General features: G+C 33.5%; 1 protein-coding gene across 1 annotated transcript in view; it reads right to left on the bottom strand.

Annotated features, from left to right (window-relative positions):
- Positions 1–826: 826 nt before the first annotated feature.
- LOC140045175 (fibrocystin-L-like) overlaps positions 827–12,773 on the bottom strand; it is a 53,749-nt gene continuing 41,802 nt past the window's right edge. The window contains exons 43-55 of the mRNA XM_072089974.1: positions 12,461–12,626; positions 11,284–11,519; positions 9,376–10,227; positions 8,855–9,071; positions 8,514–8,658; positions 7,736–8,113; positions 6,993–7,389; positions 6,434–6,600; positions 5,157–5,271; positions 4,682–4,808; positions 4,205–4,353; positions 3,389–3,658; positions 827–2,432 (exon numbers count right to left, since the gene is read on the bottom strand). Of these exons, the coding sequence (XP_071946075.1) occupies positions 2,224–2,432; positions 3,389–3,658; positions 4,205–4,353; positions 4,682–4,808; positions 5,157–5,271; positions 6,434–6,600; positions 6,993–7,389; positions 7,736–8,113; positions 8,514–8,658; positions 8,855–9,071; positions 9,376–10,227; positions 11,284–11,519; positions 12,461–12,626 (3,428 nt within the window). The 3' untranslated portion in view covers positions 827–2,223. The remainder of the gene's footprint in view (positions 2,433–3,388; positions 3,659–4,204; positions 4,354–4,681; positions 4,809–5,156; positions 5,272–6,433; positions 6,601–6,992; positions 7,390–7,735; positions 8,114–8,513; positions 8,659–8,854; positions 9,072–9,375; positions 10,228–11,283; positions 11,520–12,460; positions 12,627–12,773) is intronic.

Below are 12,773 nucleotides of genomic sequence, written 5' to 3'. Positions count from 1 at the left end.
TGACACGCAATATTTCTCATAAAAATTGAATTTAAAAACAAAATACCGTATCATTGTTCCCTATGATAATATTGCTAAAATTCCTTCAAAACAAACAACTAGATCAATCTTGTTAGGTTTATACCATTTTTACACACAAAAGTACCAAACTAGTATTACACAATGTTCATCAATAATATATATACGATACAGAAACCCTGTAGTATAATTGTTTTAAAGAAAGAATATATAATCATGTAAATACAAAACACCAAATTTATCTTAATAAACGTAATGGACGGAAATCACTGATTGGACGGAAATCACTTGATTGGACGGAAATCGCCGATTGCACGTGGAGAAATCACTGATTGGACGGAAATCTCCGATTGCACGTAGAAATCACTGATTGGACGGAACTCACTGGGCTTAGCTTATGTTAAATTCTAAAACGAATGTACTTCTAAAACACATCGGAGGTATATTAGAGGTAATTGGAGATATCGGAGTTAACGACAAGGAGGTAATAGCAGAATTGAGTATTAAGAACTTAAACTGTATCATTTGTTTGTTTGTCTAGAAGAATAGAAAAAGGTTCAACTCTGTATGTTATGTAGGCGCGCCGAAGGAAGGAAGAACGATCACACGAGGAATTAATGGATGTAATTCAGCTTAAGAAGCGTGCATAGAACTGGTTTAACTAGGCCTATTAGTCCGTGTAAATACAATTGTAAGTAAAACCATGGTAAAACTAACATACTACAGTAGTCAGGACCCGTTGAATTATGGGAAGTTTTATAGCGCATGATAATACTGTGTTGAGAACATTCTCAAAATAAACTCCCTGTGTTGGTATTGATATGGATTGGTGACTTGTTCGATTTGAGGCAAGTGGACTGGCTGCTTAAAAGAGCAACAAGATACTATTTATTTAAAGATGAGAATTCCACAATAATACTATTCGTCTGAAAAAAAAAAGTATCTCTCCTTTATATCACTAAACTAATGATGGTAGAATAATATACCAGAGAAGCACAGTGATTGGATTATCGACAAGACGAAGCACAACGTTAATATAAATGTACATCTCTCATTCCATTACCTTAGGTATACTGTAATTTTGAGTATAATTTTAACCATTAATGGCTTTGATATCGAGTAAAGAAGTTTATTATTACATGGTTGTGCGTGTAAAAATTACATTTGGATATGTTTTATGCGGATTTACACATACTTCTTGAACTAAATTATTATACTATACCCGTAATAATTATTTCTACTAGAATGATTTCCAAAACAAACAAAAAACTAGCAAAGAAATGTTTGCGCCTATAAGACGAAAGACTAAAGAAAAGGTATATAAATTTACAGAACACACTATCCTACTACAATATAATATTATACTAATATACATTTTATATTAATTTATACCAATATACACCAAAAACACGAAAAATAAAATTCTTCAATGACAATGTCAAAAAAAAAGCATAATAAAATCTTCAAAGTGATATAGATTACATTATTTTTACAAATATTATATTTTATATCTATGTTCTAAAATTTTTTTACTTTATAAATCATTTAAAAAATATATTCAATTTTCTTCATTATATCAAATTTTTTTCGTTTAAGTTAGTTTTTTTTTATTAACCTGAAATTTGTTTATCTCAATGACTATAAAGTTTAATTCTGATTGGAAATTCACAACTGTTTTTATTCCACTCTCACTAAACCTCAAATGAGACTCCGTTTATATTTGGCGAGTTACTTTCTATTGGAGGACTTTGTCACAAAAAACAAACCTAAAATACATATTAAATTTCTTCTCTGCTTTTTTTTACAATATAATATAAAACAAAACAATGTAATCCGCTATCACATGTCACATAAAATACTTAATTTACAATATTTCAGTAAAATACACCACTATATCAAAATCATTAAAAATGAGTATAATCAAATCACATTGCAACCAGTCTACTACAGTATAGCTTCCATGTATGTTTGTGGAATATTTTCCATAAAATGAAAAGAATTTGGAATAAAAACTAGTTGATAAATGATTCACTAGTATGGTAGTTTAAGATAAATTGAAAATTAGTTTTGGAGTTTTTTTTGGGTGAAAAATCGCCTTATATGCATATTCGTAAATATTATCTAAAAATTTAGTTAGAATAGAAATAAGAATTACTTTAAAAGGTCACCTTATATTGTGATCAATCTACCACCACCTTTTTCAACTTATGGATAACTAATCGGAGGGGAATCCTTTTGTTCTTTCTCATTATAAAGCAAACTGGAATCTGGTGATTGGTGTTTCCCACTGTTGCACGTTTGAATATGTTTCGCCCAATCACCCGACTGGCATTGAGGACTGCAATAGACTTGTGCATGACAAAGCGAACATTCGAACTGACCGACCAGACCACAAACGCAAAGCTTATCAATATCTGCCAATAAAAAAAGACATGGAAAGCGTTAGTATATACAAATACAATTGTTATTGTTATATATTATATTTAATTACATCAAAACTTGTACAATTTTTTAGCGAATTGATAGCAGATCTAGATATGTGTGTGAAAAAGTTGTTAGATATAACATGCAATAGCGAGCTTTCCATTTGAAAACACACAGATGAAAAAATAGTCAATAATTGACTATGATGGAAACAATAAGCAATATTGTAGATTAGTAATATGCCATGTTTCCGCAGCCATAACAACAGTTACTATCAGTTAATTTTTTAACCAATCAGATAATCAATACAAAATAAAGTGTGCACGATCAGTTATTACCGAACAACCAAGTGCCCAATCACAACGCAATAAGTTATTCTTTAGGTCAAAGGTTAAAAATTATCTCCTTTATCTGATTTGAAAGAGATAATTATCGGTTAATTTTCTCGAGCTTAATCGGTTAAACCCCGTTTCCACATGAACTTTATAGGTTATTTTTTAATTTAATTTATATTTTTTGCTGTGGAAACCTGGCCACAACATGATTTTTGTAAAATTTTGTTCTTTTTTGTGAAAGCAATGAAATCCTATTTTTTTTCAGCAAAAGCGAATAACTAACTATTAAAATTACAAAATGGCACATTCAATGTTTAATTGTTCTCATGTATTGAGAAAAAAAAACGTCTTTAACTACATACATTTAAATATGTAATCAATAAAAAAAAATGAAAAAAGAAATATAGAAAAATGTGTTTCATAAAGTAATATGGTATATCCAAACTCCAGTTTATTAAAATTTGAGAATTATAATTCTTACTAATATTTTTTAGTTTTTCATTTTGGAGGTGGACTATTAAAGGAAACAGCTTTTTTCACAAGTTTATCATCACCATCCCGTTTAAAATATACAAAATCTGGCTTTGTATTCGGGGGTGCAAGTGTATTACCTTTATCATCTAGGAAACGAAGGAGGATGCTATCGGAGGCATACACCTCGTGTACGATCTGTCTCTTTTCACTTGCTCCGTCGATGTCTTTCAAAGTTTCTGTGAGTAACACGAACGGCTGGTCTAACTGGAGGCTGGCAAGTTTCGGTTTAAGCTCAGCACGCATGTTACTGAGCGGTCCAACGAGATTTACGTCCATTTCACCCAACTTTGAGAAACTTCTGTTTGGCATTAGCTGCATAATGAACATGGTAGCGCGGTCTTCTTTCACTGTTGGCAAAACAAGAATTTTTTTTTTTAATGTCATCTTGCAGTCAATACTTCAAAAGTAACGATATTTCAGGTCAGCTTTATTATAATAATTATCATAATAAATAATAGCACTTTAAAAAAAATTTCTATTATTGTATTCTATTTATCGTAAGTTTACAAGGTTTTTTTGAAGTGGTTCCTATACTTCTGTTTCGGTTATATCTGTTAAAAATAACACAACATCCTGGGCTAAGATTCATTTTAGCCTATAGCTGGGATTTGTACAGAGGGTTCATTTTCCTCATGAGAGGCTAGTTAGGCCTATAGTTTCTCTGCTGATCTCTACTTGAAAAGGGCTTGGTATCATCCAGTACAACAGGAAGTCAAGAAGATAATTTTATATTGTAATTTTTTAGATGTTTTTATATGAATGGTTTTATGCTATTTTTGTTTTTATAGTGTTTTCTTTGTTTTATGACGAGCAATGAATTTCCTTTTTGAGGATCAATAAAAGTTATCTTATCTTATCTTATCTTATCTTGGATACACTTTCTTTTTACTTACAATGTTCTTCCGAACCCTGTGCAAATCCAGGTGGCAAGGCTGTGGAGACAATCTCTGGTGTCCTGCTTGGATGGTTGAAGCCAGGTGACTTACTTCGACTGGACGATGGACGAGATGTGTCATCCTTCAACGGTTTGGTTTCATCAAAGCTGAAATGTGACAAAAATGAAGCAGCGATTATAATAATATGTTAATCATATTAATAAGTAAAACATTTTAAAATTAAACCTTATATTGTCTACAATCTACCTGTATTATCTACAGGCAAGTAAATTATTATTAAGTTATTTAATTTATAAAGGCCAATTATTATAGTGTGTTTAAAAAAAAGGTGTATAATTACATTGAAAATATATGAGAACATAAAGGTGCCATGGATGTGCAACATTCTATAATCCATTTAAACAAGTGGAAATCCAGTTGGGTATTCTCTTTTGGCATTTATGGGTCTCCATACATAATGAAAAATTAACTTACTCTCCTTCTGGAGTTTCTATAGTGAACACTGGTGTGTTTCTACCATGTAAATCAGCACGACTAGATATTCTTGGTGCTTCTTCCTTCTCTGTCAAATGCATCGTTTCAACTGCTGCCAGTTTGTTGTCTGAAATAAACACAAATTTTTAATCAATTTGTTTAAAAAAAAACCATCTTAGACTTGGACTGTCCCATCAATTCAAAGATGTATATTTTGATTTACTGTATATAAGAAGTATATATCTTGCTCATAAAATACGAGTACTAACACTATATACGTATTTGATATATTTTGTAACTATCCCATTTTTCATTTGGGGGGTGTTTTTTCTAAGTTAACGGTGGTATATTTTGGTGAATACAGGCATCTATTTGTAACTCACTCTTCCCTAATACAGGCAAGTGTTTTATGCGTTTTCGGTATAGATGTATGAAGATATCATATTTTTATCAGTTAAACTTAAATTGAACTTACTTTGTTTGTTGCTGAAGAATTTGTGAATGGTGAAAACCATGACGATGAGCAAAATCAGTAAAATTAATACCAGTAGAACTATAGCCCACACAGGTATCCCAGAATCCTCTTCATCCTTATAAAAAAAAGTTTTTCAAGTAGATTTATATAAGAGTTATTAAAGGCAGTCCTCGTATTGGCTTACAATACATTTAAAAGTTTGCATCATGAGATTGGTACATACAACTAATTGAAAACACTAGATGGGCTTGCAAAAATAGTTGCCCTCAACATCAGGGAATCCAAAAATGTATGTAGGACTAAATCTAAAATGTTAATTGCTAGTCCCAATGGACAACCACATAAAATATAAAAAAATATTACAACAATGTTTTGCATCAATTGTGGAACACAACAGTCCCGTCTCGATATAATCAGTTGCCCTCAGTCCAGGGGCAACCAAAAATGTATGTAGGGTAACTAAAAATTAAAATGGTCAGTTCCGATGGACAACCATGTAAAATATAAAAAAGAACATTTTTTGTTTCAATTTTGGAACAACAGTACAGTCCATTCTCGATCATTTCGGACACCATATGTACACATAGACAAACAACAAAAACATTTAAAATATTTGAATAAATTTAAAACTTTTTTGAGTTTGGGTTTGGAGGAGAATAAGCCTAGCTTATGATGATTTTTCTTCGCTAATTTGTGGAAATAATAATAATTTTGATTCTAATATTCTATTTTAATGGTTATACAGTAAACTCTCCCAAAACAAGACTTTTCTTGAGGCTCAAAAGGTCCAAAAATGTGTTTTTACCATTAAAAACTCATTCCAAATACCAGACTATCAAGAAAACCAGACATATTCGGCTAGCCCATAGGTGTCAGGTATTGGGAGAGATGACTGTATTAGAATGGTTCTGTATCATTGTGGACATATAAGGCTAGTCTTCTACCAAAATCTGAGCATTGATTTTTTAAATGATCTAGCTTCCCATCTGATTTTCAACATTAATTAAAGATAAAAGCGGAGTAAGTTTGTTATAAAAACAAATACTGACTGTTTTGTATTTGTTGCATAGGCAGAAAATTTCCCTTTTTTAAAAGCCTGACTTTATTTGTATAATGTTTAAATACAAATAAAATTACATTAATACAATTAGATGTTGTAGTGTCCGCAAGTGATGTACTTTTCTTTTTTCAATTATTGAAAAAAAAACTACAATCGCACCAGAAAAAATATTGAAATTTAATCCAAAATAGGAATGAAAAGGGGGTAGGCTACTTACATCGGATGGGCCATACGACTCTCCATTCACTTTCATGTAGTACTTGTCAGCTTCAATAATGGTGCCATCAATGAACAAGGTAATACGTCCAGCTTGTAGATCATTGTACATAGTAGCCACAGTGTTATCCACATCCCCAACCATGGTGAAGTCAATTCTAATTGAACCTATAAGAATTAAATATAATTATGTAAATGAATATGACCTAAAAAGGGTTTTTCAAGGTTGAGAAAAAACATGGGATGGGAAATGCAACATGATCACTACATTAAAAATTAAAGACATTGTACTTCTTTTTTTAACAAAAAGTTGAACATGCATTAGTCCGGAGCACGTTAATTATTACCATTAAATATCACTTTTCTGTTGTTAGGTAGGGCTAAATTCCGAATGACATGTAATGCTTAATTAACCAATCAAATTGGAAAAAATACAGTCAGGTGTGTTTTAAAAGGTCTATTGTAAAAAATTACTTTAATTTTACTAATTGTCTTTGGTTTTATGATTATTAAAAAATATTGCGAATTATTAGAAATTATAGAAATTGATATAATCTAACCTTCATATATACTCTCAACGGTAAATGTGACATTTGTGTACATATTTGAAAATTTGTTAAGAAAGTTGATTTTCACATTTTCTTCCTTGCCGGATGCATATGAGGCGTAATTCGCTAAGAAACTTAAAGTAACTTCCATTGGTTCTCCCGTGTGGACAACTATCGAGGCAGGGACAACATCAAACGCAGTCAGTTGCTTTGTTAACATGTAGGAGCTGGAAGTTGTGGTTGTCAGTGTGATCTCCATAATGTACTGAAAGCCAGTTCCGTCAATGGAGAGGTCTGTAAACATGCCATTTGCAAGTGCTAAATCGATTACAGTAGTTTTGTTGCCTGTCAGAGACCCAAAGTAATTATCAGGTTCATACAACTCAATACTTGCGGTCCAATTGTAGCCCTAAAAGCAAAATTAACACACAAATTAATGTTATACTTCGAATTACTTCACAATTTCATTAAAGTTCCAATAATTAAAAGCTCAAAATTAACAAATATAAAATTACTTCGATAAACTATCTTGTATCAAGGTTAAAATATGTTTTTCAATGGCTTGGGGACTTAAACATTTTGAGTGTTTAAAGCTTTCCCGGTTTGGTACCACCTGCAACATGAGCTACACGATAGCATTGAGAGGGTACATGAAACCTCTAATAGTAGGCTGCAGATGCTAAATAGGCAGGCCCAGGCTAGGCCTAAAGCCTACTTTTGATTTGATTGAGTACGGTGTGCATAACAGTACTTACATAAGAATCAAGATCTGCAAGCTGCAATCCACTTAAAACATCAGCCAGGCTAAATCCTACAGTAAACCTCTCTCCAACTGTTACACTGACATTAGGTTGGGAACCAACGACGACTTCAAATTCTCGTTCTGCAACCGAGAATGACTGGCTACTAACAGGTGCTAGAGTCGAAGTGTTTGGATAGACGATGGCAAAGTCCAAGATGTATCCTGATCCTGTTGTGTCTAGCATTGCTTCTGTAAAGCTGGCAACGCCATTGACAATGCCAATGGTTGTGTTGCCAGTAAGCATAGATCCTTCTGGTCCAGTTCCCGATCTCAGACTTACTTCCATCTTCCAAGGATTTGATGAATGTCCAAGATTCAGTACAAGCTCACCCTATTAAAAGAAAATATAAGTTTGTTGAACTTTAATTTAAAAGGTATAGCTCTAGGTACACAATTTCTATTGTGTATTATAAAATATAACCATTTGCAACATTAATAATAACCCTACTTATTTTTCAGTATCGGTAAAGCATAATGACTGTCGTGAAATAACCATTTTTAAAGTTTGTGATCTCAACCATTGACATTTTGTGACCTTAACCTACTCATAGACATACTGGATAAATATTAAAATAGGATGAAACAGTTAAAAACTGTAAGACTTTCTCCTTTTAATTTATTTTACGACATTTAGAGTTTCTCTTTAACCATGACCTTTTGTGACCACTGACCTTTTGTGACCTCAACCTATTTATAACCACATTAGATTAAGATTTTCTATCTTTCTTTACCTGTGCATCAAGAACAGATACTTCAACGACAAATGGCCATGCTCTACTGGCGTCAGACGGTTGTTGTGAAACCATTAAGTAGCTAGGAAACTGGTAAACAACTTCTACAACTGGTTCCTCTTCCTCACTATCAACTTCACCATAACTGTGTATAAAAAACCAGATACTTTACTGTAGACTATTACATCGTAAATGTAAACTCTGTCTACACTAGCAATGTGACAAAAGAATGTGCTTATATATGAGCATGATGACATCATTACTACCATATTTGGACACATCACACTAGTTTGATAGTGTAGACAGAGTTGAAGACTATGTAACTAGCAAGGACTACTCACGGCATGTCACCGCTGTCTGGTCCACCCGTTTCATTAGTTGCTCTTTCACCTCCTGTGGGATCGGTAGCTGGTTCCACAGGATCAGACATAGCTAATGATTGAACTTCCACATCAAGACTTTCAGATAGCTCTCCAGTTTGGGCAGCATCAGCAATTTGTGACTGGATATCAAGCAGGTCATCATAACCAAGAGACGAATTGCCCGCTGTATAGTTTCCTGTTTTAGAAAAAAATGAATAGATGTTTTAAATAAATAAAGTCATGTAAACATGTTTTAATTTAAAGGAGCTGAATATAAAACAAGTACTAGAGTAGAAGAGCTTCTGGGATCTAACAAAGTGTCCTCTTAATAGGGTGTCCCCTGTATAGGGGTTGGCCTTGTGTGAAAACACATTGACTTTTGATTCATTTGATTTCTCATTCAACAGGAAAGTGTCCACCTTATATGGTTTTGGGAGACACCCTTATTAAAGAAGACATTGTGTTGGCTCCCGAGGTGTGCCCTCAGGTGTTTAACTTACCATATGATGTGTCTGTAAGATTGCTGTTGGAAGTAGAATTGCCTACGTCTATGTTAGTCGCAGGTTGGTCACCGATTTCAATTTCTACCGTTACCTCATCTGAACGCCTTCTACGACGAGTACTTCCCTCTCTGATGACATCCACAACCCGTATCCTGTCACTAGAAATTCCCAGAAGATTTGCCAGATTCTGTACAAGATTCTCCTCAAAGAAATCATCAACAGAGACTGCCGGAACTCCAATAGCAACCATGACTACAGGAGTCGTGATAATGTCAACAGAATCTCCACCACGTACTAGAACCCAGAGGGTTTGGCGCTCACGGTCAAAATAGTTTCCCCCGTAAATATTTGATGTTGGCTTGGGCTGAAATTGGTCATCGGGAAGGTTTGGATCCTTATCCACCCAAATAAAGGAACCAGACCTGTCAGTTCCACCATTGTTTGGCATCACATAGCGGCCTTGATGATATACATCTAAACGTTGAGGATTGGCATACCAGATACCGACAACAACCTTTTGATCATCATTAGAGTTCAGAAGATGCAAGCGAAGATGTTGAGGGTTCGTACTGCTCATATACATCTCGTAAGTCTTCCCTGTTGCCACGATGGACATGAACGTACTGATACGTTCCTGACATGTGTAGCCGTGGCACCATCCGTGATCCTGTGGTCCATTGATGAGATCTACAGTGTCTTCTGAACACATGGCGATTGGTGACAGACGACGTACCTCAGTATCTGGGTCCATGCTCTCTATGATCATCATAGCATGATCCAACTGGTGGCATTTATACGCATTCCAATCTGCATTCCATTCACACTTGTCCGTTCCTACTCCTACAATACCTACAAAGCAAGCGCCAACCAAAGTTAATCCCATACACACATACAAAAACATTTTACTTTACAAAATGTAAATGTTTACGCCCCAGGAAAATGAATGACAAAAATTTGTTAAAAGGTTGTTAACAAATGACTATCCATGTCCAGATTATCATACACTTGAAAAATAAATAAAAAAAAAAAAAATAAAAAAAATAAATATTGACAAAGGAAAAAAGCTCAACATTTACTATGGTACAATGTAATATTTACATTCAAAATATTAAAATATTACATTTTAATAATTGAGGAGCTTTTGATTTGCGATAACCACGATTTAACTAAAGTAAGTCATGTTTATCCATTGTTTGCATGCTTACGAAGGACATGTTTCCTCTCTGACAACCTCGATATCGGATTATTAAATAATAACATACATTTTGAAATTTAAAATTTAATTTCTAGGGAAATACTTTTATTTAATTTTAAGTCTGTTCAATGTATATTTTTATGTGGTGTTTTCTATTTTATTGAACATTTTTGCTAACTTTGATTTCTAATCGTTATATAGTATTTTTAATATATGGTTCTCACATTTTAGTATTATTTTAGACTGTTTAATTATTAAAAATAATTACGCATTGAATCGACACAGTTAACATTTTTTTAAAACTATTTTTAAGAAACTATGTATTATATGTATGCTGTAATGTTTTATGCTGGACCTTTTGAAAAACAACAATGTCTCCCCTTTGTGGGACAACGTTGATATTGTTATCCAGTGGAAATATTTTAATAAACAAAAAAAAATTAAAATTATTTCTTTGTCCGACCGACACATTGATTGACCCTGATTTAGGTAGTCGCAAATCGAAAACGCCCTTTTTATGCAAGAGGGTACAGTATTTAACAAACTATATTATTAATAACTACAGTAGGGTCAACTTCAACACAATCACAGTTCAAAAAGAAATATACACCATGGAGAAGGACCTCTACGGTTTCCCAAAATTAAAATACAGTACAAAAAAAATATAATAAATATTAGATAGAATTTTTATACAATTTTATCTATGTTACCTTTCTTTGGAAACTTTTCTCTGGCCGAAATTCTCGAACCATCCGTGTTTGTTAGCGCCATCTTTGGAATTCTGTAATCTCCAAGACCATACCTTGGATCGCCATCCCATTCGTAACCAGAATTAGCTATGATTGTTCCCGGTCCATTACCAACAAATGATCCATCTTTGTCTGTAATCATTATTTTCCGCATCGCATCACATGACATATCAACACAATCAGCTGGGTTTGCTTTACTGTAAATGGAAATATAAATTTGTTTATGCATGGTTTTATACCTGAATATTTTTAGTACGTATTTATAATCCAGGTATTTTCCTCATTTCAAATTAATAACCGTTTAAGTTGTTATAATAAACACATTAAAATTATTTTTGTACTCCGATGGTAAACTCTATTTCATGGGTCATTACACAAAATAATGGAGACTAGAATGTGAGTGAGTGTGGCCGAGCGATTAAGACAGTGGAACCGTAACCCATAGCCATAACATCGGCAAGGGTTCGAGGCTCACTCGCGGTGGTAGAACAAGTCTTCTCGGATAAGAACTATAAACCGTAGGTCCAGTGTACATCTGGCTCGTGTGCACTTCAAAGAACCTAGTACATCTTTCGAGATGAGTAGGGGGTTACCCCGGTGTACTAGTTCATACATACACACTGTCGTGATGGCGCCGTAGTTGGCTGCCGATGACACGATGTGACCCTTAGGGGAGAAGAATGTTGTTGAAAACATGTAACATCTAAGTCCACAGCACCTTTGATCCCTAATTGTTGCTGGAAATGGCGCTTTACAAATTCGTATATATTATTTTTATTATTATTATTATGTTGTCATGACCTGAAAAATTAGATTGGTCTATTCAACAATTACTTCTCTGCTTCCATCTTGAAACAAACTTAAAGGCTCATAAAAAATATGGTGCTTTGAATGTGTACACCACTAATAGACAGCGTACTCAACCAATCAAATGGCAAGGATACATATAATAGGCTTGTACTTCAGTTGTACTCATACATTGACCATATCGTTAAAATTTATTCCATGACCCTTGAACTAACTTGATCTTATGACATTTCTAATAACTTTCTTTGGTCTTTTGAGCGCTAGGTTGTTCTACCGAAAATTAGAACAGTTACTTGAGAATGGCCTACCAAGTTATCAAATACCAACTCACCCAACACTAGGGTTAAAGATGAAGAGTTTATTAGTTTCATCAACATTAGCAAAACTTGTTTCCTCCACCGTTGTTGGATGAATACCATCTTGGTTGCCAGGGTTAGGTACCATGGCATAATCACGAGAACTGGAGCAGCCTTCTTGGAAATATGCAAATTTAACATCTAGGTTGAAATAAAAGAAAAACAAATCAATTAACCTTAAAGTTTAGTTTACTGTGTTTTATATATGATATTTACCAAGTGATTTGAACATGTAAAAGTACTAATAAATTAACCATACTATAAAAGTCTGAATAACCACTGCTGACA

This window comes from Antedon mediterranea, chromosome 3 (genome assembly GCF_964355755.1).
Source record: "Antedon mediterranea chromosome 3, ecAntMedi1.1, whole genome shotgun sequence".
In the NCBI taxonomy this organism is placed as follows: domain Eukaryota; kingdom Metazoa; phylum Echinodermata; class Crinoidea; order Comatulida; family Antedonidae; genus Antedon; species Antedon mediterranea.
Note: the sequence above shows the minus strand (reverse complement) of the source record. Positions and strands in the feature narration are given on the sequence as shown.